The 22,395-nt window shown below is 37.6% G+C and overlaps 1 protein-coding gene across 1 annotated transcript in view; it reads right to left on the bottom strand.

Moving 5' to 3' along the window:
- Positions 1-559: 559 nt before the first annotated feature.
- UBE2D3 (ubiquitin conjugating enzyme E2 D3) overlaps positions 560-22,395 on the bottom strand; it is a 22,605-nt gene continuing 769 nt past the window's right edge. Inside the window, exons 2-7 of the mRNA XM_005418180.2 lie at positions 8,996-9,035; positions 8,880-8,911; positions 6,331-6,408; positions 5,390-5,495; positions 3,960-4,053; positions 560-2,364 (exon numbers count right to left, since the gene is read on the bottom strand). Of these exons, the coding sequence (XP_005418237.2) occupies positions 2,319-2,364; positions 3,960-4,053; positions 5,390-5,495; positions 6,331-6,408; positions 8,880-8,911; positions 8,996-9,035 (396 nt within the window). The 3' untranslated portion in view covers positions 560-2,318. The remainder of the gene's footprint in view (positions 2,365-3,959; positions 4,054-5,389; positions 5,496-6,330; positions 6,409-8,879; positions 8,912-8,995; positions 9,036-22,395) is intronic.

Raw genomic sequence — 22,395 nt, 5'->3', positions numbered from 1 at the left:
GTTTACACTTGCTAATTACAAAAAATTATTACCTTGGGAACATGACTGATGCAAAAAAGAAACAGGTACTGGTCCAAACAAGACTTCAGTCTACCATGTAATATTTTACTATTTTTTCTTCTTCCCTGACCCTTCATCGTGCACACTTCCTTGTGTTCTCTAACACCCGCTGCCTTACACCTCACAAAACATCTTCCCAGTTGATCATATAAATGATTTCAGTGGCTGTGACTCCCAGGACAAAGTAATAAGCATCAAATTAACACAAGTATAAAAAACAATTGAGACCAGCAGATTTTTAAGCTTAAAAAATCAACTTTTACCTCAGTTGTAATGCTACTGGCAGCTGTATTCCAATTTTCCAGCAAAATGGTGTAAGCTGGTTAGCAAAGCAGAAACGAACTGCAACTTCACCAACAGATTTCAGAAAGTAGTCATTGAAGCATGTACTGCTAAAGAGCCCAGGCTCCTAAATTCCAAGCCAACTGAACTTGAACATTTCAAGCTCACTCTCATAGTTTAGAACCAGAACAAACCATATCCAAACTACATGTTCAAATTTTTATAAAAATTAAGGTTTAACATTTATTTTACATCTAGCTTTCCACATCCATGTGGGGACAAGGAATCAGAATGTACATAACTATAAGCAGTGCAAAAGTGGTGCCAGTGAGAAGTCACAGATGCACAATAAAGTGATAGTACAAGACTAGAGAAAATGAAGCTATGGATGTTAAGAATGGAGACCAAAAAGATTAAACAAGGAAAAATATGAAGGAAGAGAGGAGGAAAGAGTTGGATGTTTAATAATGCCCTTGTTGCTGAAAGAAAAACTAATGGCACAAGACAATGTTTCTTGTAGAACAAAAATCCAATAGCAATGAGTCTTTATTCACGTTTAGTCACCTGACATGAAGAAAGTGTCTGTTGCATTAAAATAGTCATCAATGTAAATGGCAGCATGGCTGAACAAGTCCTTTTCAATGGCAACGAACATCCCACATAGTAAAGTCACTTCAACACAGCCTCATGACAATTCCCACATCAAAACAGTACTTTATTTTATAATTTTTTTGCCTCATCATTACCCCCACATTAAGATCTTTCAGTTGTCAAGTGTACAAGGTGAAGAAAAAGGTTCTCAGTCAGCAAACACAGGTGCATCAGGAAGTATCTCCACAATACACCGCTTCAGATCTGCTGGGTCCCAAGTCCATCCATGAACGCTGGGCTCCCAGCACCAAGTGCAGCCCCCTACTACGGCTACACGACTATGTTAGCTTATTAATTCTGCATCCACCAGGCCGAGCAATGTGCCAACCTGCAACAGACTGAGCATTAGAACTGAAAATGGCAGAAGAGTCACTCTATTGAACTTTACATCATTATTTGATGTTAAACAACGAGGCAAATGCCAACAGTATATACAAAAACCAGCTTTGCTTTTACAAAAGATTTTGTTTCCCATATTGATTAATCCAGGCAGCTAACTCATTGGTTTATGCAACTTTATTGAAGAAAATAAATCAATTACTAGTAGAGCTATTAGTTGATCACTCATCCATTGACAACTTGCATCATTTATTCAGTGCTATATTAAACAGTGTTTTGGAAGACAGATTAACTAATAGCTCCAAGCCTCCTAACAAAATTTAAATGAATTACAAAAATGTTCTTAAACCCTATTCTGGAATACAAGGGATGTTTGACTTCCAATTTCCATTCTCTGTAAAACAAGAACTGGTCATTCCTTTATTGACATGCATAAGATACATCACATTTTCTGTTCTGCTGATGCTATAGATTCAGTACCAATTCTCCAGACACATCAGTTATGAGCAAAAGCATATAACAAAACCTCAGTTCTCTAACACTGGAAGGTTTGGAACAAGATGGATGTTGCTACAGCAATATTACTTCTTTGATGGGAGAAAACTGAACATCCATCTCCCCTCCCCCCTTCAGGTGGTATCTTCAGTATCTGTTAGAGCAGTGAGGAATGTTTGTTTTTAATCTCATAACCAAGTTAGAATGAAGACATTGGCCACATAATACACATGCTCCATTAAAAAAAATTCTGAATCTTGGGCAATTGTTCTTGTGTAACTACTTTACAGATTCTAAAAGCAGTTATTGTCCAAAGCTGGAAGAACTAAAGTCTTCTCAGATGAGCATGTGCATGAATGGAAGGAGGTAAACAAAAAAATAAAAAAGATGAGGTCTGATAGGGGAGCAGCCGGATAAGAAAATCAAAAAAGGAACAGTAATTTAAAGTTTATTCCAGCTATAATGCAGGTTATTCTGACTTTAAGGTAGCATCACATGGCATACTTCTGAGTCCATTCCCGAGATATTCTGTTGTACCTGCAGACAAAACCAGGAACTGAATTAGCAACAGCATGAAAATTACAATTTCCTAAGCAGTTTATGATTAAATATGATTTTATTCCCATCTCTCTATTCTCTTTACACTGTGAGAAGTCTCTTTCTGTACTGAGACATACTTGAACTCAAAAAATTGAAAAATTCCCTCCCTACACCAATTAGAATAGATATTCTCTAGTTTTTAAGAAAGCCTTAAAGTCAAGACAAGCAAATTTGCAGGAAGTCTGTTAGGAACAAAATTACTGAAAGAGAAGAAACAGAGACTATCAGGGATGGAATAAACAAGGCAAATATTTCATTTGCATATTGTTCTTAGGTTAAGATTACAGTATCTATCCCATGCCATAAGTAAAGATTACTTGATTAATAATGTCACTGGATACAAAATGTCAAATTTCCAATTTTGAAGAAAAACAACACTAAGCATTTCATTGCACTGAATATTCTTTTCACACAAATATACCACTCAAAATTTTAAGACTATTTAAAGTACACTACTTCCACAGGAACTGAGCTGACAATTAGTTAACACTTAACTCCATGCTTGTCAGTAAGAAGTTAATAATTAACTATACAAGCAGAATATAATTCCCGTACATTTCCAAGTATATATGTGGAAGACAGACACTGCTGATTAACGATAATTGAAATCTGGATTGTCTGAATTCACTCATGTCTATATATGAGGTCTTGCTACAGGGCATCATTTTGAACCAAATTCTGAGACAAAATCTGGGTAAAATACTTACCAGAACAAATTGACAAGGTAGCTCAGAACTCAGTAATTACTTCATACTAACTTTTTTTTTTGACCATGCAAAAGTAGTATCTGTGACAAATAGTGACTAGCCAATACATTACACACTAACCACAGATCAGGCTGTTAAATTTCCACGTTCAGTAACTGGTGCATCCATTATCTGTTAGTTAATTCAGTGCCTTAGAGCATGCAGCACCCAAGTGCTGACAAATTTCCGTTTTGTTAAATGCACCATAATTTGCAAATATTCTTACCCTACAGCATAGCGTATTTCTCTGTCCACTCTCTTGCTAACCTATTGTACCTAATTGGACAAATATATTTAGCATTAATATATATAAAACCCCCAAAAATCTGCTTCATATAATTCTATCTGTGCAAAATGTTGAAGATACCTAAGGAAAATAAAGTTGTTGCAACACAGACGGGGAAAAAATTCTGCTGTCCATTTTCGAGGGAAGAACCAAAATTTAAGGCCAAGCTGCTGCCAAACGAAGGCATCAAAACAACAAAAAGCTGTTCAAAAAGCATTATGAAGATCTAACTAGATTTATGCATGGTAAGCAAAAAAAAAAAGGCAATATATATACTGTAAAATACTTCCATGCATGTGAGAAAAAGATAAATCTCTTTCACCCATAAACTTCAAAGATGCCAAGCTCCTTTGTTTTTAAATTATGCACCACTCACTTCTCTGACACACAAGTTTTCTCTATCTCAGATCTTCACAAAAGGCTCACAGAACACAACCCCTGTCTGACAATGAACTCTTACAGTCTGTTAAAATATCAGTCTTGCACAATTCTGTACTTACTTGTCTCTGTCTGTTTTATAGATACGTGCAATCTCTGGCACTAGTGGGTCATCTGGATTTGGATCACATAACAGTGAACAAATGGATAAGAGAACTGTAAAAAAAAGGCAATCTCAATAGTGAAAGAGGAATGGCAATCTCAGAAACCATGGAGCACAGATCTTTACATCAGCACAATGTCGTCACAGGACAGAACCTAGAAGTATTTTCCTGATAAACAGCCAATATGAATTCATAACTCGCTCTTAAATGAAAAGCTTAAAGATTTGTAAGAAGTATTTGCTTCCTATTTCCCAATACTTACAGCTGTCAGCACACACACGAGAACAGCACTGTTGTGCCCTGAACTATGATGCAACGTAGCAGCCAACACAAAAGCACATTATATACTCTGATGAACAGTATATCCATGGTTCTTATCATTAAAAGTAGAAAATCCTCAAATTTAAAGAATTCAGTCTGATTTAAAGACTAAAAACTTATTTGTTGTACATAAAGCAAGAATATTCTGGTCTGGACTGATAAAACTACACACATGTTGTAATAATCTCAGTAACACTGTTGTGGGCAACTATGAGGACTTCATCTTTTACTCTCACAGAAGCTTTAGAAGAAAACAATGAAGCATTAAAATGTAGGGAATCCACATTCAAATAACAAACTGACTGCTTGGACAGACAGGAATTACAAGTTCCACAGACAAAAGGGCACTTTGAGGGATCTTTTGAAGCCACAGTGACCAGTGGCTTTGAGGCAAAACAATTAGATCATCATGAAAATATTTGAGAATTATCTGTTATTTACTGTAGTAAAATGAGGAAAGCCACAAATCTTCTCTTGCAACACAATATCAATTTATCATGAAGTAGGATCATTAAACTCAGTTCATTAAGTAATGCAATGCAATGCCAGTGCACCGTGGTAGAAAGCAGTATGTATTAATAACAGACCTACTCATCTACCACAGATATGCCAATAGAACTATGCATGTAACTCTAGGCAGGATGAAAAAATTATGCAAATTTCAGTATTAAAAACTGACTTGAAATTAATCTTTCATTTAATATGCATATGTATCAACATGGGCAACTCCAAACAAGCAGTTTCTTAGCCTTTGATTGAACACCCCAACACAGGCTTAGTTCAATCCAAATACCAGCAAATTCACCTGGGCCCAAGCTGGTAAACTCTGCTAGGAATACTGAAGCAAGTAAATGGCCAGACAAGGCCTTAAAGAGCCACATATGAAAAAGTGTTAGAAAAAAAAAAGCCATTAAAAATGCAGTGTCATCAAACTGGCAAAACACAGGCTTGAATGAGGAAGGTAAGTTAAGGGAAAATCAAAGAGATGAGTAAGAACTTAACACAATCAAAGCTAAAAGCACAGTATTCAGCACACGATGGAAAAATTTCTCCTTCACAGAAGTTACCTTTAGAAATAGTTAAAGCAGGAGACCACTGTGATCTTAGAATATCGAGACAAATGCTGCCATTACTGTTAATATTTGGATGATAGATTCTTGTTGTAAATGCAACCTGCAACAAAAAACAAAGAAACGAAGAGTGCGTTTGGGTCTATGACAGTAACTGCACCCATTTTGCTCGGTCAAGCTATCAGTCCATTCCATTTACTCTAAAAGAAAAGGATTAAGCAGTTAAGCTGCATCAAATTCAGGGAAACGCACCCAAGCCACAAGCTCTGAGTCTCCCACTACAAGGCACTATTTCCAACAGAGAGAGGGCAAGTATGAGTTTTAATCCCAGTTGCCTTCGATGAAGACATCCAAAAGCAGTGCCTAAACCACAGAAACACTGCTGTCACAGAGCTAAGGAACTTCCAACACTAAAGTGACTCCAAGGGAGGTCTTCATATTGACTGAAAATTGGAAGACAAAGCTAGTGGCTGATAAAGGTACCAAAAAAGAGCATATTTTGCAATTACTGCCAAACTCTTGACAAATAATCCCTCCACTTGATTTCAGGCCCTCAGCAGGTAAATCCCTACCCACAGTGTCACATTCCTACAGACCAATCCAAACAGCTACACTAATATTTGACAGTCCCCTGGGCAAGAATTCTATTATAGTAACACAAAGCTAATGAAGTTTTCCTATCAATTCAGAAAACCAGAAATTAACCCAAATATTTTAAGACATTCAGAATTCATACACATGGATTTGCTCATGAAGAATATGCTAACACACCCAATTCCTGTGGTAGTCAGAATGGGACCCACACATCTAATAGATGGTAAGAATGCCTGAAAAGAAGTGAGAACTTGACAATACTACAATACAGAGGCTGGCAATTTCTGTCCGGTACTCAGTTCTTTAAAAAGCACTAATTTCACAAATGACATGGCAATACTTACCTTAGGTGGTTTGAATGGGTAGTCTGTGGGAAAGTGAATTGTCAAGAAGAATACACCACCCTGATATGGACTGTCGTTCTGTCAAAGCAAACAAATAATTCTCCTATTATCATCTTTAGGACTAAATATCACTGAAGACGTAATTTTTAAATAAATGGAGAGACAATTTGTTTAAACCAAAATGTTTAACCCACCAATACAAGTGAGACATAATTAGAATTCAATTCCTACTTCCTAATCTAAGTGATACAGAACACAGACACGTCATTTTCCGTGTGGACCTCTCCAAGCTAATGCATCATAAAACCCAGCAGCCCTGACAATCCACTCAGGACTAGAGGGCAGAAGCATTCAAATGCTTCTAAGACAGCTCCAAGAAGTAATGTTAACAGAGTGGGGGGTCCCATTGGATTCAAAAACGTCCAGTTCTTTGTTTGGAGCTTATTTGTTGTGACCACCCAAATTCAGAGTCGGACTAGGCCACGGACTCCCATTCTCTCCTAAATTCTGTCCTTAGCTTCAGCCCTGCAGAAAACCTGTGAGTACACAGCTAGGCCCCTGTTCCTTGAAAAAAAACCCAGAAAGACCCCAACAAAGAATCTCACCCATCATACCAGCACAACCAAAAAGACAAAAGAATAATCATAATTCAAGGGAATTTTTCCTCTCTTTCTGTATTAGAAACTCACTGTAATCTACTATGAGAGAGTATTTCACATTTCCCTGCTCCAAGGAAAGAATTACTGGGATAATTCATTCAGGTGTCAACTATAAGCAGTAAAGCAACATATGGAAGTAAAAAAGATTATAAGAAGAAGAAGAAAAAACTGGAGTGACTAAATAGGGATTAAGTTAACAGTTACAAGAAGAAAGAAGCAAAAGGTTTTTAACTCAAAATTACAACTAAATTTCTGAAATAGAGCTAACAATTTCATTGTTTAACTTGAAGAATACTTTGCTGTTAATTCTGGACTCAGGGCTAGAGAAAATGAATTTGAGGCATACACAGTACACTTCTGCATTATTTGTAAACTGAATTCTCATCTTAATTGCAAAAACATTTCACCAATGCAAGGAATTAACTATGTATTACTTAAATACCAGAGAATGAAAATCTGCACCACAAGACAGGGGACTCAAACCCTCAACATGTAGATTATACCCTATGTTGTCTCTGATGAAATCTAGTGATCAAGACAGAACCTCTTGTATTTGGTCAATAAATACCATATGAGGCCTTAAGGAGCCAAAAAATACCAACCCTTTCACTGGGCATATTCTGGGGATACATTTTATCAATTACAGAAACTCCTCTTTAAAATGTGTTAAACCAAAGCACACTCTCATATACCTATCCAGGAAGATCACAATATCCTATTGCAGAGGTGAAGACCAGATGATTGGTTCTACAATCCCTGTCTGTTATTGAAGGCAGCAGCACTAGAACTACTAACACCACACTGACACACTTCTGTCAGGGGGTACTGCCCAATCTGGAAACAGGAACGCAGACCTTCTGACACCACGAAAACCACATGGGGGGAAAAAAGGAACTGTACATTATTAAACCACAAGGGAAAACTAAAAATAATAATCCCAATTTAAATTCAACCAGTGCTTAATACCTCATGACCATGCACACACCAGCCACATAGGATCATCATATCCAGTGTAGTGCACAAAACTCCTTGCCATTTAAGCATGAATATAGCTATTGAACAATTCTATCTTTTTGAGGTACCTAGCTACAATCAGTGATGAGCAGGTACTTTGGGATGAAGAGACATTTTTCAGTCCAGTGAACCTCTAATAGCCACCTCCTAATAAAACACTTCTGGCTATATATAAAGCCATGGTAATTCAGCATCACTGATATTTAATGCCTACTTTGTAGCCTCACCAAAGGCTTGCCTTCACAGGTTACAGGTTTTGTCTTTTAAACACAGGTAACCAGAAAACTCCAGATGTGAACTGCTTCCAGGTTGTTTTCAACAAAAGCAAACATTTGGCTTCCTTAATGAGGAAAAAGTCCCATTCAGGTTTCAGATATTTACTGAACATTCAACACTGATTTTTTTTCTCCAGTCACAACTAAAACCTCACATTTCAGTGATTATTCCCTCTTCTATTCTTTCAAATATTCAAGATCTCAGCATTGCACCAGACCAAATATGGACTCCCTTCTAAGATCCACACAAAAACATCCCAACTAATTCCTGACAGTAGAACCAGGTCCTGGTACAAAGTTCATGTTAGATTAAAACTTTAGAAAAAGTTAAATGCAAACAAAATTTCTAGATATTTAGTAATAATACCTAACATTGCTCTAGAGATTACTTCAGCTGAAATACATGTCCTTGTAAAAACACCACAACAACAAAATAACTGGTGGGTTTTTTCCCCTCCCTCATTTTCCTTTACTGTAATGAAGACCTCTAGAACTTAAGTCGGATAAGAGGAGCTAACAAAAGTAAACAAAAAACCCCAGTGTTTTCCCCTCAGTAGGAACTACTCATTTAATATTACATCACAAGAATCAGAATACTTACAGGTCCCATAATTGTGGCTTGCCAATGAAACACTACAAAAGAAAAACTCCGCATTATTATCTAGGCATGATATGCTTTGAGTCAGCAAACAAAACATAAAACTTGAAGTCACTTACTGTCATCTCCAACGGGATCACGGGCTAAGTCACTAAGTTCCTTTAAGAAAACAAAAACAAACAAAAATACTTAATTCTCACTTCATGCCTAGCAAAACCCTTGAACAGTTTTTCCAATACAAACACAGAAGAATGGGCAATTAACAACTCTAAGAACCACTATATCAGTATTAAAAATGTTTATAACAGACAAAGAAGCATCAAAACCACCTATGACTACAGTGACTATGCCATTCCAAATACATGTACGTTACTACTGTAGAAACACTCCTGCTGAAGAAAGAAGCAGGACACAAACCTTAAGCTGGCAAAGTCTAATCACTTTTTGATTGAGATTTACAAAGACTCAAGTCTAGAGAAGCCTGAAGTGGAAGGAGAGAAACCTGTTGATGTGTCTTTATGAAACAGGAAGCACTCTGTATGTAACATCTGACATTAGAACTAAGAACAGCAAGAAAAAACCTCACAGAAACTTGGTTTTACTTTATCCACTACCCGCATTAGGGATGTACCTCACAAAGATCAAAACAGACAGGAAAATTCAAGAGGCTCATAAGTGCTGTAATCAGGCAAAATATCTGTATTTTTTATTTCAAAAATACATTTAAGACAATTATGCCTTTAAAATTAAAAATTACTGAACTGCAGGAATAGTTCTCTCCCTCCCCCACTACAGAGGAATGGAAGCAGACAGTTTAGATGGAGGACTCCTTGTGCAGTAACAATATTGTTGTGAGGAAACAAAGAAGCTCTCCATTAAATTGTTTTAATGGCGCACAACTCATTTGTTTGGACAGTGTCTTAAAATTAAATTTACACTTTCAGTTAAAGCATGTAACAATCACCTTCTTTCTCCCCTGCTCTCCCTTGACTCTAAAAAGAGCTTCAAGAGCTTCTATAGATAAATCTGCACTTGTCAATGTATCTAAAAGTCTTAAGAAAAGGCAAACTATTCAGCCCCTCTTTCATACATTAACAGTTTCACACAAGCTGGTTTTTTCCACCTGGAAGTCTATACAAGCCATTCAACCAAGAACTTTGTCAGACATTTAAGAAAGCCAGGCATACGTACTACGCTGGAAACATATGCATATTTGGACCAGACAGCTAGCTCTTGCCTGGGAAGATCCTAATGGACATCCTTAAAGTTTCACAAATTCTGCAATCCATAAAAATTTACTAAGTATAAGCCAACACAAAATGAGGAAAGAACCCCAACTTATGTTTCTTGTAACATAAAACACCTTGTTCTTTGGCAAGATGATAGCTCCTGCAAACACAGAGAAAATAGCACCACTTCAACATGTGCAAGTCCATACACTAAAGAAAAACCCCAATCACAACCAACCAACCACCCCCCACCAAACAACAAAACTGCATCACCCAAAGCCCACAACAATTCCCTTCCCTCCAAACACCAAGAAAATTTAGTCCCAGGTTTCCCCTCCCTACACATGTTAATTCTGATGAATTTTCCAGTTAATAATATTTCCATTTTGCACTGGCATCACACCGTTTTACAAAATGAAACTGTATCAGTTTTGATAAGCAACGGCACAATAAAGTTAATAATAGTACAGCTCATTTCACTGCTGCTGTTTGTAGAAGTGTGGGAAACAGCTCTTTCCAGATCATCACAGTACATGCATTTAGAAAGCATTTTGCTGCACTCTCCAAATATTACTGTGAGGCCTTGATGACAGACTTCTTTCTGCCATTTAATATCATTTCTTAGTTCCATATGTTGTTCATTATCCTCCAGAAAAATTTGCTAACTTAGATTTATGTTATTCATGTAAAAGTAAACAATAAATATAAAAGAAGCTTCTGATAGAAAGGTTTGTTTCATTTTCAGGGCATTTTTTTCTGTTTAACAAATACAGCAGGTTTTGTTAATCAGATTTATTTCTAATCAAAATGCATTTTCCAATTCTAAGAATGATCAATCATTTCCAAAATCTGAGAGGAAAAAAGATATCATGTCCCTTGAAGTAAGCTGTAGCAAAGAATAAGCAGAAAGACACAAATATTATTTTAATGCAGTTGTACAGTTATTACTGGATTTAATAGTAGAAGTATATTTAGATCCTCAAGGTTTTTTTTTAAACTCTCACAGGGACTAAGAACTATGAAGACTCTTCGTGCCATTTATGAAAATTATAAAATTAAGTAGCATGAAGACAAGGATGAGAAAAGATTAGCATAAAGTGGACAGTCAGAGATTAGACTAGAGAGGTCTTCAAAAGGTACTACTATCTTCAGAGAAACAAGAATTTAGTACTCAAGATAAAAATAGGTACTTTACCACAGCAGGAAAATTAGTAATTCAACATCAATAATTCAACCACGAAAAGTACTTGCAGATGTAAGACATAAATTAAATTTAGTAAGTTCCAGTGATACATTTGTGAAAAAAACCCTTTGGTAATACCAAAAAAAATTTAAAAGCTGAAACAAATGAGTTTCAATATTCCAGGCTCCAATCATTCCAAAATTTATGTCTATACTCCTTTTAACTACTTGAACTGCTCAAGATAACAAGGTAGCAGCGATCTTCATTAACGAAAGGACTGAAGTTTTGTCTGGTCTAAAACAGCTCAGTAAAAAAAAAACCACCCTAACTGTGCTAATCAAAGCAGTTCAATATACAGATAATTCTGGGAACAAATGATATACCAGTTGGCATTTCACCCACAAAGCAAGTAATTCACCCACTAAATTTGTGGGGGGAAAAGCTGTGGTGGCACACACTCTTGTATTTGCTTCTCTGGGGTACTATGGTCAGAGCAGTCTGTAGTAAAGCTGTTTGCTTCAGCAGAGTGCGAAGGGCTGTGGAAGAACTTGGGCAAACATGAAGCAAACCCTGACTCACAGTAACACCAGACCTACTTCATCTCTCTGCCAAGTGACACTTCACATCTACATAAAAAGGGGAGGCTTTTTACACAAGGGAGTGGAAAGTTCTGAGTAACTTTAAAAAGTACCTCCTTCTGAAAGCTACAACTCTACAGAACACAACAAGCAAACTGGAATAACTGGAAACTGAACAAGCAGAGGCACGTGGGCTGTGAGATCTGAGTGCAGGTGAAGCATTTTATCCAAGGAAGGGGCTTTTTTTAAAAAAGCTTCCCACTCAGCAATATAAATACAAACTTACTTTATTTCTCAGCTTAGCAATTAAGAGTAACAATTCTGTAACAAATAAATATTGAATCTAATATTTTTACATATAAGAGCTTTCTGCTTCTCCTATTCCTTCTATACTACCTACTTCTCCAACTTTGCCTCTTTTTTTAACATGGTTTCAGTAATGCTTTCCCTTTCTCAAGGAGTATTAAGCTACATCCCAAATTTTCTTAAAAATCCTCAAAACAGAACCCACATTTTCCTGGAATTGGTTGTTACAGTTTTTCACTGTAGAGGTACTTTAAAGAAAAACCAAATCAAAACTCCCAAGCAGCAAATGTGAAAGACTACATAAAAACAATAACCCAAATTTGGTGAGGAGTGTCACACCATGCACCTATCGGAAAGGATTAGTCTTGAATTACAACCGTGACCAGCAGTCTCTGTCACTGCCAGAGGCTTCCGGTGCAGCTCCAGCATGTCACCGTTTCTGTGTCCCAGTTTCCAAATATAAAGTGTGATAGTTCCTACTTCTCCACAAGGATGATTAGTCACTCAGCATTTTACAGACTAGAACACTGTTAAAAGAGTAAGCACCAATGCTTCTGTTAGAGGACAACAGCAAAGCAACACAGTCAAGGAGCAATATGTGTACAATTCTGCAACAGTTTTGGAAAATAGAAATAAAACAGCAACACCCATCACTGCAACAGACAGATCTGCTCTAACACAAATTCAGCACGTTGTTCTCTGCCAGTTTCACATTAGGTTGCTAGCAAGATTCAGTTTCACTTGTGAAACAGCCCCATTTTTTATCTCCTCCCTTCTCTTTCACTATACATTTATCAGAAAGCTAACAAAAAAACCCCACAAACCAGTATTTTCAAGAAAAAATGCTTATAAAAAAGCTAACTAACCTGCTTTGCAGCAATATAATCACAACTAACATAGAAAATATGGCTTAAGCTTCAAGTAAGGATTCAAAACTTTGACATGTGAGAGCCAATGCAGGACTATGATCCTATATAACAAAACCAGAAGTACCTTTCTTTTCTTGACAGAAAAGCTGCTAAAAAAAATCCCTCAAACAACTCCCATCTAACAACTATTTAAAACATTACAGAAGCCATTTAAAGAATGAAGAAATTTTGAAGAGTAACAAAGGATATCTCAACTAAATATGCATGAACAAGAAAACCTAAGTTTTCAGGTCCCAAAAAATTCTGTAAGAGATGACAGCCTGGTGCCTAGCAAGCTGCCTTTTTACAAGGTACCAAATAATGCAGCATCTGCACCGGTTTCTTCCCATTTGTCAGACTCCATACTCCCTGTGGCACTACTACGTTTTTTTAGTTTAAGCTGGAAATAGCCAGGCCTTCCTTTTAATGATAGTAACAGAACTATCATTAAAGGATAGTTAATAGTCTGTCACTATTAAACAGAGTAACAGAAGATCACTCCAACCAGAACGACTGAAGAGTGTCCTCCACAGGCCTTAATTCACAGGTACATTTAATATTGGTTCATAACACAGGTATTTGTTAAAATTACATACTGCAGCTTTCTGGTTTGCACTCAAGAAAGCATAGAGGGGTTAATTTAGAGGGGCTTGCCTTAAATTTCCAGAAAATAACTTGGAGGACATGAAAGTTGATATGCAGTTAAATCAGAAGTTAAGAAAAAATAAATCAACAAACCACAACACAAAAAACCCAAACAACCCACAATGCTCACACACCCAAAAAACCCCACCCCCCAGCCCAAAGAAACCCAATCCAACCAAAAAAGTACAAAGAGAAAAATGAACACTTAGGCCAATCAAAAAATCAACATTCATTAACTTGACTGCTTGTCTAATGATGTGTCAAACAGGATATTTCAAACTCTAAGCAACCAAAAATTCATCACTGCATTAGTCTTACTCATTAGCTCACAGCTGAAAACAGCTTTAAAAAAGAAGGAAGGATTGGAAGCAGCTATAAAGGGAGGGGAAGAACATTTAAGCCTGTTTGAAGATTAAGAAGTGTCAAGCAGCAAAGAACTACGGCCTCATCCCACACACCTGCATCTGAAACATTCGTTTCAGCATGGAAATTAATTACACCTGGAAGCAGAAAATAACAGTTTGTAAGGACACTGAATGTGGATTTCTAAGCTGAGTAAGAAAGCAATGGCATAATAGACATCACAAAACAAATGAAACCAGCAGAAAATTATCTGTTTCAAGCAAGCTGGCCTTTTGGTGAAAAATAAATCGATAAAAGCAACGTGTAATGGCAGTGCAAGATACAGAAAGACGTAGGTTCCTCTTGATTAAAAAAGGACAACCATGCAGAGAAAACACATGAAAAACAGTCACAAAAACAGTAAAGACAATGAGCACAGAAAGGTTTTGAAGAAACCCAAAACACAACTAGCAATGTAACAGTTGTTAGTTCTCCCTATTTTGGTTATTCTGCTTCTATTTTGCATGGTTCTCCCTTCAGTCCTTAGTACTGGATTTTTCAGCCTACACCTCACATACTGTTTGTACAGTGTCTAGCAGTAATACCATCACGGTATAAGAAAAGACAAACATTGAAATATTTATGTTTTAAGCCTCACACTCAAGGAAGGAAATGCCAGAGTGCTGTGCCACTGTAATTAAAGCACTCGGTGTACTTGGACTGTGATATAAACTACTCAGATGACTACCTACTATCTCTTCAAAGAACCTACCTTTCAGTACACAAGGCCTTTGTGAATGAGAGTATTGTCTACAGCTGTTCTCATCTGTTCTGGAATCTGGAAGGTGTACAATGCAGGTAATGGTTTTTGGGAAATTTCAGATTACTGAAACTAAAATGGCTCTCTATTTATTCCAATGTTTTGCAGAGTAGTTGGAAAGATCCAAATAGAAAAGGAATGCAGTTACAGATGTTGCTTTCCTGGTCATTCCCTAAAGGCTTTCAGAACAAACTTTAAAAAAAGGTGGCAACTACACACCTGTAGCTGCGCTTGGAACCCAAAAGGACAGTTTGTTTCCCCTAAAGTAACCAAAACCACAGAAGCTGTCTTACTCAAGATGAGGAAAATCTGACTGCTTAACACACAAATTTTGAGTTATTATAACAATTACCATCCCCTGAAAACAACAGAGCTTATGAAAACACTCCTATACTCAGAGGAGAATGAGGACTGCACACATTGGCTAAAGTACATTGAAGGGACAAGGCTGAAGCGAAGCACTGTTAACTACTGAGTCATTCAGTGACAGTTGGGTATTTTAATTCTGCCATTTCCAAGCTTTTGAATATCAGACACTGAAACTTAGCATGGCTTTTCCCTTGGGAGTTTTTTTCCTGCAAGAACCACGGTAATCTTTGGTTCTGTAACCCAGGACTACACTGCAGCCCTCAAAGAAGAGGGTAACTGGTATAAACAAAGATCACACAAGAAACACCAAGAAGTGCCTTGCTAAATGAAACAGAATGACTGGGAAACAAAGGGACAAGTGAAATTCAGTACAGACAAATGTAAACTGATGCAGGTGGAAAGAAGTTTATACTTGAAGTAAGGCGCACTGTCCTGATGGCTACCTCTCAGAAATGCAATTTGGGCATTGTGCTAGATATTTTCACACCAATGTTGGCTTAATATTTCTTAGATGCTGGAGTTCGGCAGCATTATGCAAGAGCCTCCCAACAGGCTGCCCTTCAGCTTGTTGAGGGCACAGTAACTTAGAGCAGCGTTTGACACATAACCAGAAGCGGCACCTGTACATCCTGCGCTCCACGGGACAGAAGAGTCCCAGAGTTTGCCAAAACTACACAAACAACAAGTTTGGAGACTGGCAGTGTGCAGGACAAATTTTTGTAGAAATCACAAGTGGCCTCAATGGGGCACAACATCAGCCAGTTTGCACTTTCTGAAAAGCTACAACAATTACCCATATTCTAAAAAAAATGAGGACGCTGTAATAGAGTTATCAAATTAGTATTCTAACAAGTAATACAATGTCTGTAATCAGCATAGTGAATTCACTGTTTAGCAGTAGCTTGATATATTATTCTGAAATTTATTAATTAACCTAATAAACTCTGAAAATCAGCTCTCCTTTTAAAAAAACTGTGTTAACTTTCAGCGGTCCATATTTTATATGAATACAAAGATACATGTGGAAGTTATTACAATATACGGGGGTGTAGCCTATGGACACAACTATGTGGGACTGACTATACTGCCTTAGCTACACTGTACAATTACCCATCATATATCATATTATGCTATTTCTGACACTACCCTTCAAAATCATTCTAAAGGCCTGTCTATAGGATTAGGTACAGTTACACACAGAATCAACTCACACCAAGACAACTAACCAACCACTACCAAAACAAAACACAAAACTATCTAGAGTACAACTGCTCTCACAGTTGAGTTCCACCTCAGCTATCCAGAGAATAGCGATGTACAGAAAGATCTTAAAAAATAAATGGGGGAAATTTAAAATAAAAAAAAGGTTTCAAAGCATCTTTATGAGCAGACTGCAACCTGAAGTAAGGGAGCAGAAGGGGGATCTTGCTCATGCGGCAAACAGTGATTTAGGAGATCTTCCTATATTATTCAAGGCAAGAAAAAAATTACAACTAAGGCTAAAAGGAAAAACATATTTTTCATTTATCTGATTTAAGAGATTTTTTTGGCATTACTACTCAAATAGGCCAACAAAGGTTGAGAAGTACTGCCTTTGAGCAGTGCACTTTTTTATTAGGCACTTAGAAGAGCTCACAGAGGTGATGAACACATGGCCAACCTAACTCCAGGTTACAGAGAAAGCTCACTATAAAGGTAACTGAATATTTAATACAATCTTCTTGCCTTCCCCATCAGAAAGACCTAAAGCACTTCAGCATCTGCACTCAGTTCAACTGGCAACTCTGGTGTCCAGATGCTTATGGAAAGGTTTAAACGTTGGTCACCTTTATCTACTGGGCTGTAACTTTTGCAAAGCAGTCTAAAATCCTCTCATCTTGTTTTCTTAAGACCATAATAAAAACCTATCACAATTACAGTGGAAAAAACTGCAGGAGATCTTGAAGATGTCTAGTGTATCACACGTCTCAAAGGGATGATGTTCAGAACAAAGGCTTCCTTTACACAAAAAATTTAATACTGAAGTTTACTGTTGGTAAAAATCCCCCTATCTATTCAGCTTTCAGTCCTGAATCCTGCAATGCTCTATTTTCCAGTATTCAAGCTTGTCTACATTCAAGTGTTTTACAAAGAGCTGCTAAAGGCATAAACACCAATATAAACTTGTGAATGTAATTTGAACTATTTATTTTTTTGCAAAGCTTCCCCAACACAAATTTAATCAGATCTGTGCCCCATAGAAAACCAGTGAAGAGAAACTGGTTTTGTTGTGGTTTTTTTTAATCTCTTGCATTTTTAATTTAGAGTTTAAGACATTAAATTTATATTCCAAAGTTTAAAGAACTTTGTCAAGCATGTGCAACTCTACACAATTTAAGACTTTAAGACCAACTTGGCAAAAAGCAACCACATTTAAAAATGCACTACTGACTGCAGTTATACATATACACACACACATTCACAGCGCTGCTTTCATTTCTTAATTTTTTTTCTGCATATTCTACTGTCAGGTTACTACATCATATCAATCACAGGAAAGAATGCTTGTAACTTAGCCCTTCCAATATAAGCTATGGCATCTCAGCCTAAAACCATCAACAGAAGTCAGTTTATTCTGAGAGATCAGACCTAAGGCTGAATTGCAAACCACAAGTTCCCATCTGCCAGCTCTGATGTACAGGGGAGGGACCTACACAAGAGAACAGGGCAGACAGCTAAAGTGGCAAAACCTTCATATTTGCAACAGAAAGACTTATCTGGGATGGTGTATCAATGCCCTAATCCGAATGACACAAAAGCTCAACCCTTTCCCACTCCACCTTACCAGCTGTCACTTGATATCTCAGAGAAGGTTAAGAACCTCCATCCTCTCTCTCCTCCAATATTTCAATCCAGTGGATGCAGAGAACACATCCACGGGTAGGGAGGGCATAACACCAAGCTGGAACTGGGCTCCACAAGGAACACAGAGATGCCTTTGGCAAGAGGGAGTTCGCTGCTCAGTACCCAACAGCTGCTGCTTACAGCTGTTTCCATCCTTCTCCACTCCCTTATCCATTATTTGTGAGCTCAGAGAAAAGCCTCAGAACTGGTTACAGACTGGGCAGGAAGTCGAAGGGAGCTCGTCCTGTAGAGTTCCACATCAGGCCTTCCGTAGAAGAAACCCACATTAGGAATAACAGCAAAAGCACACTTATTTTCTAAACCAGATCTCTAAAAGCTGGAATGATCATAAAGATCATTAAGAGCTGGCCACACTTTTTACTCTGTATACTTTATCCCGCCTAAATCCTTGATATGCTGGAGGACTGTTTTTAAAGTATGCAAGAAGTACCCATCTAATGAAATACTGATCTCTGAAGTTCTGTAGATCACTTAAGTGAGATAACAATCCCCATTCTCTTCCCACTCCAATGAACACATTAAAAGTTCTATGCTGACTGGGAACTTGTTTCACAAGCACTGTGTTCAATTAACAAGAGAAATCTTTAAGTTATTACAGTCCAAACTTTCCAGCTAAGGAAGAAGCATCAGTTTTCCTTTCCCATAAAAAAATGACCAGTTCTTAAAACACACCCAATACTTTATTAATAAATGATGGCCTTCAATACAGAGTACCAAACCTACCCAATTAAGAAACATTATTTCCATTTTAATGATATGAATTTCATAGTAGAACTGTCACTTCTTTTCGGATAAGCTAAATCTTAAACAGAATTTAGGTGATGACAGCTTTCATCTAATGCTAAATATTTTATTCTGACTTTAAAAAAACATTTAAGTTATTCAATACTAGGGCCTCCCAAACTCCATTACTGCAGTATCATGATTTAAAACCCAACCACTGCCTTCTGGCTCAATGTGACCTTTTTACCACCGAGTGTGATAGTTGCACTGAATTACCCACTCAAGGCAGGGCCTTGGTCTAGCCCTGGATATTCACAATACTTAAGTGAAATTACAGTAAAAAGGGTAATTCAATACATAGAGAGAGCATTTACAAAGGTTTAAAGCATTTCAACTAAGCTTCCATCAACTGAATTTCATTAGCTAGCTGATCTTAACTTTCTGAGCCCCTAAACACACAAATCCAGACTTATTTCTACACATTCATTCAAAGAATGACATCAATCACGTAACTTCAACTTTGAGAAAGCCCAGTAAACAAAACCCAAGATTGCCCACAAAAGTGTTGCGGGTTTCATCCAGAGAAGAAAACTTAATTCCAACCAGCTTTATTATTGATTGTTTTTTTTAATTCAAACCAAGTTCAAAAGAAAAAAGTAGCAGTTTAAAAATAAAGTAAAAAGCAGGCTTTCAAACTCTTCGACTTTGGTTAAACTAATGCAGATTTCCATGCAGTCCTCACTAATGCACATTACACCTCATCTCTGAAAAATACTGTATTTCCAGGGTTAGCAGCATTTCTTACTATGAGCATCTGGAGAAGGGGAGTTAAAGTTGCAATTAATTATACATCTAGGAACAGTGCTGGAGGCTATAGCCAGAGGAAAAGAGTTAATTCAGTCTCCACTCCACCAGTGTCAATGGAAGCCTATCTGTACTTAAATTGCAATAAATGGTTTTGCCACCTTCAGCCTTTAGCTTCCAGGATGCCAACTCCACTTAAGATTTTCTAATAAATTATTCCAGTATAATGATGCTGGCTTGTGTTATGCTTAATCAAAAGGCCATAAAACACAGCAGGCACAAGCTTTCTTAAGGATTACACAGACGAGACATTTCATGCATACATCTCCTATATTAATTCTATTTTTAGCCTATCAAGATCACTTAGGCCACTTACATTACCTCACTTTAATGGCCACGTATAGCAGTGATAAAATGGACATGTACCAATGATGAAACATTTCCAAGTTTTCCAAATTCTATGCATTCCTGATTCCCTACTCCTACATAAATGCTTCCCTGCTACCAGATCATCATCATCATTTGAAGCGGAAGCTCCAGCATGCTGCAGCAATTACAGGATGTGTTTTTAGCAGGCACCACTGACACTTCAGACCAAGACAATGTGCCACAGCATGCACCAAGCATTTAGACACATGCTCATAAATCAATGTGAATTTCTTGATAATTCGGGGGAGGGGGAAGGGGAAAAATTTTATCCTCAGAAAAGAATGCACTCAATTTTATGGGAAAAGAATTTGCTTGTTATCATAAAACAACTGCAAAGCAAGCCATATCAAGGACAGAGTTTTGCCAACTGAATACAAGCTGCCCACAGAGCAGACGGCACTGATGCCACGACAAACTCCAGCATAACAATAATCTTTCTGGGATTGGCTGTGTACCTGACAACTACTTCAGTTTGGGGAGTGCTTTATACAGGGTGTTCCAGAAGCAGACAACCCAATACATAAATACTCATTTACTTTCATTTTCAAATCAGAAGTAGAATTTGCCAGTTATGACTTAAGAGTGGTTGCACTCTGAATGTGCAACAGACTTCAAATTAAGGATATACACACACACTAACAGAGGCTCAAAGTCTAGTTTACTCAATATAATGAAGAATGTTATTTTGCTTGACATGTCAAGTCCACAAAGAGGGAGTCAACCAAACAGACAGAAAATATCTTCACCAGGACATTCAGGATATCATCTGCTGCAGGAGACAATGAATTCTAGTCCTGACAAGTAATAACACAAACTAATCAGCTATGATGATTACAATGTTCTGAGGTCCTGGTTTCTGTTTGGCCTGTTCTCATCTACTGCCAAAGACCTACTGCAAGGAAGCAGAGAGTTCCAAGGTCTGATCTGTGATCTTACAGTTGGAAGACAGGGAATCCCAGCTTATCAGTGACAATGCCGTTCTCTCTGCGCTCTACTGGTCGACAGGATTAAAATTACATTCACAACCATTTTGTTACAGAACTGCCCCTACTGTTTTTTTATGTCACCATCAGCCCCTGTAAACATTTCTACTGGAAAGCAGTAAAGAAACCAACGTGCAAAGAATGGTTTCATTTCACAAATAAAGTTCACCTTCCAGGATTGCAAATAGAAAAATCAAAACTACAAACTCCATGTGAATTTTGAAGTGTATCTTGTAGTGTGGGGTGGTTAGGCTGATAAAAAAAAAAAACACCCAAACACACACACACAAAAAAAAAGGCAAAAAGAAAAACCCCTAATCTAACTATCTTCCCAATCCTAAACTCTTGCAAGAGTAAAGGAAGAACCTTCCTACCACACAGTGCAAGAGAGCGTAAGGACCAATACAGGACAAGACAGTACACAGCAGGCCAAGAAGCTGAAGTCAGAGATGACTTACTGGTTCAAGAGTCATGCTGAATCGTTTCCAGGATCTGACCACCAGATTACTACATAAGTGGGGGTTTGTCTTGGTTTACATTTGACAATAAATTCTTACCTGCAGCGCCTGAACGTGTTTCATAAGCATGAGCTGATGACAAAGCATACCAGGGAGTATCCTAGTTGTGTTTCAACTCAAGTGATATCATCCACTAATACAGGGAAGAAGTTTTGATGGCAGATTCAAAAGGAATTGTTTTGAAATTCTTGCCAGAGCACAGCCATAATTCAAACACAATCCATTCAGCTAGCTACCCAGAATGGATTCGAAATTTGATAGTACTGTTTTAGAGGAAAACAGTACTATCCATTCACTAAAAATATTATCAAAAACGCTTTTTTTGTCTAAAATATGACCACAGGCACTGCGTGAAATTAATGCGAGACTAACAGGCGGCATGAAGTTTACACACTGTCTACAAAAGGTGTTTTGTGTACTGAAATTCACCGATTTCAGGACACACTGACGTTCTGCCATCTTGGCAGGCTATGAGATGACCAAGAAACTCCTCTGAGCTCTTGAAACACGTAAATGCTCCACGTAGCTCGCGTAAGAAGGAGCACAGACCAACAGCGACTTCCCAGTTACGCCGCTGCGCTCCCCATCGCGTTTTGCCATTACATCCCAGCAATCCTCAAACCTGCCGAGAAAACCTAGCCCTACTTAGGGGCAACTTCACGCCGGGAACCTTCTTACCCTGGGAGCGGTTTAATAAAAAACAACCACCACCACACACACACACACCCAAAAAAAAAAAAAAAAAAAAAAAAGAAAAAAAAAAAAAAAAAAAAAAAAA

This window comes from Geospiza fortis, unplaced genomic scaffold (genome assembly GCF_000277835.1).
Source record: "Geospiza fortis unplaced genomic scaffold, GeoFor_1.0 scaffold11, whole genome shotgun sequence".
Classification (NCBI taxonomy): domain Eukaryota; kingdom Metazoa; phylum Chordata; class Aves; order Passeriformes; family Thraupidae; genus Geospiza; species Geospiza fortis.
This window is presented reverse-complemented; position numbering and strand designations above follow the sequence as displayed.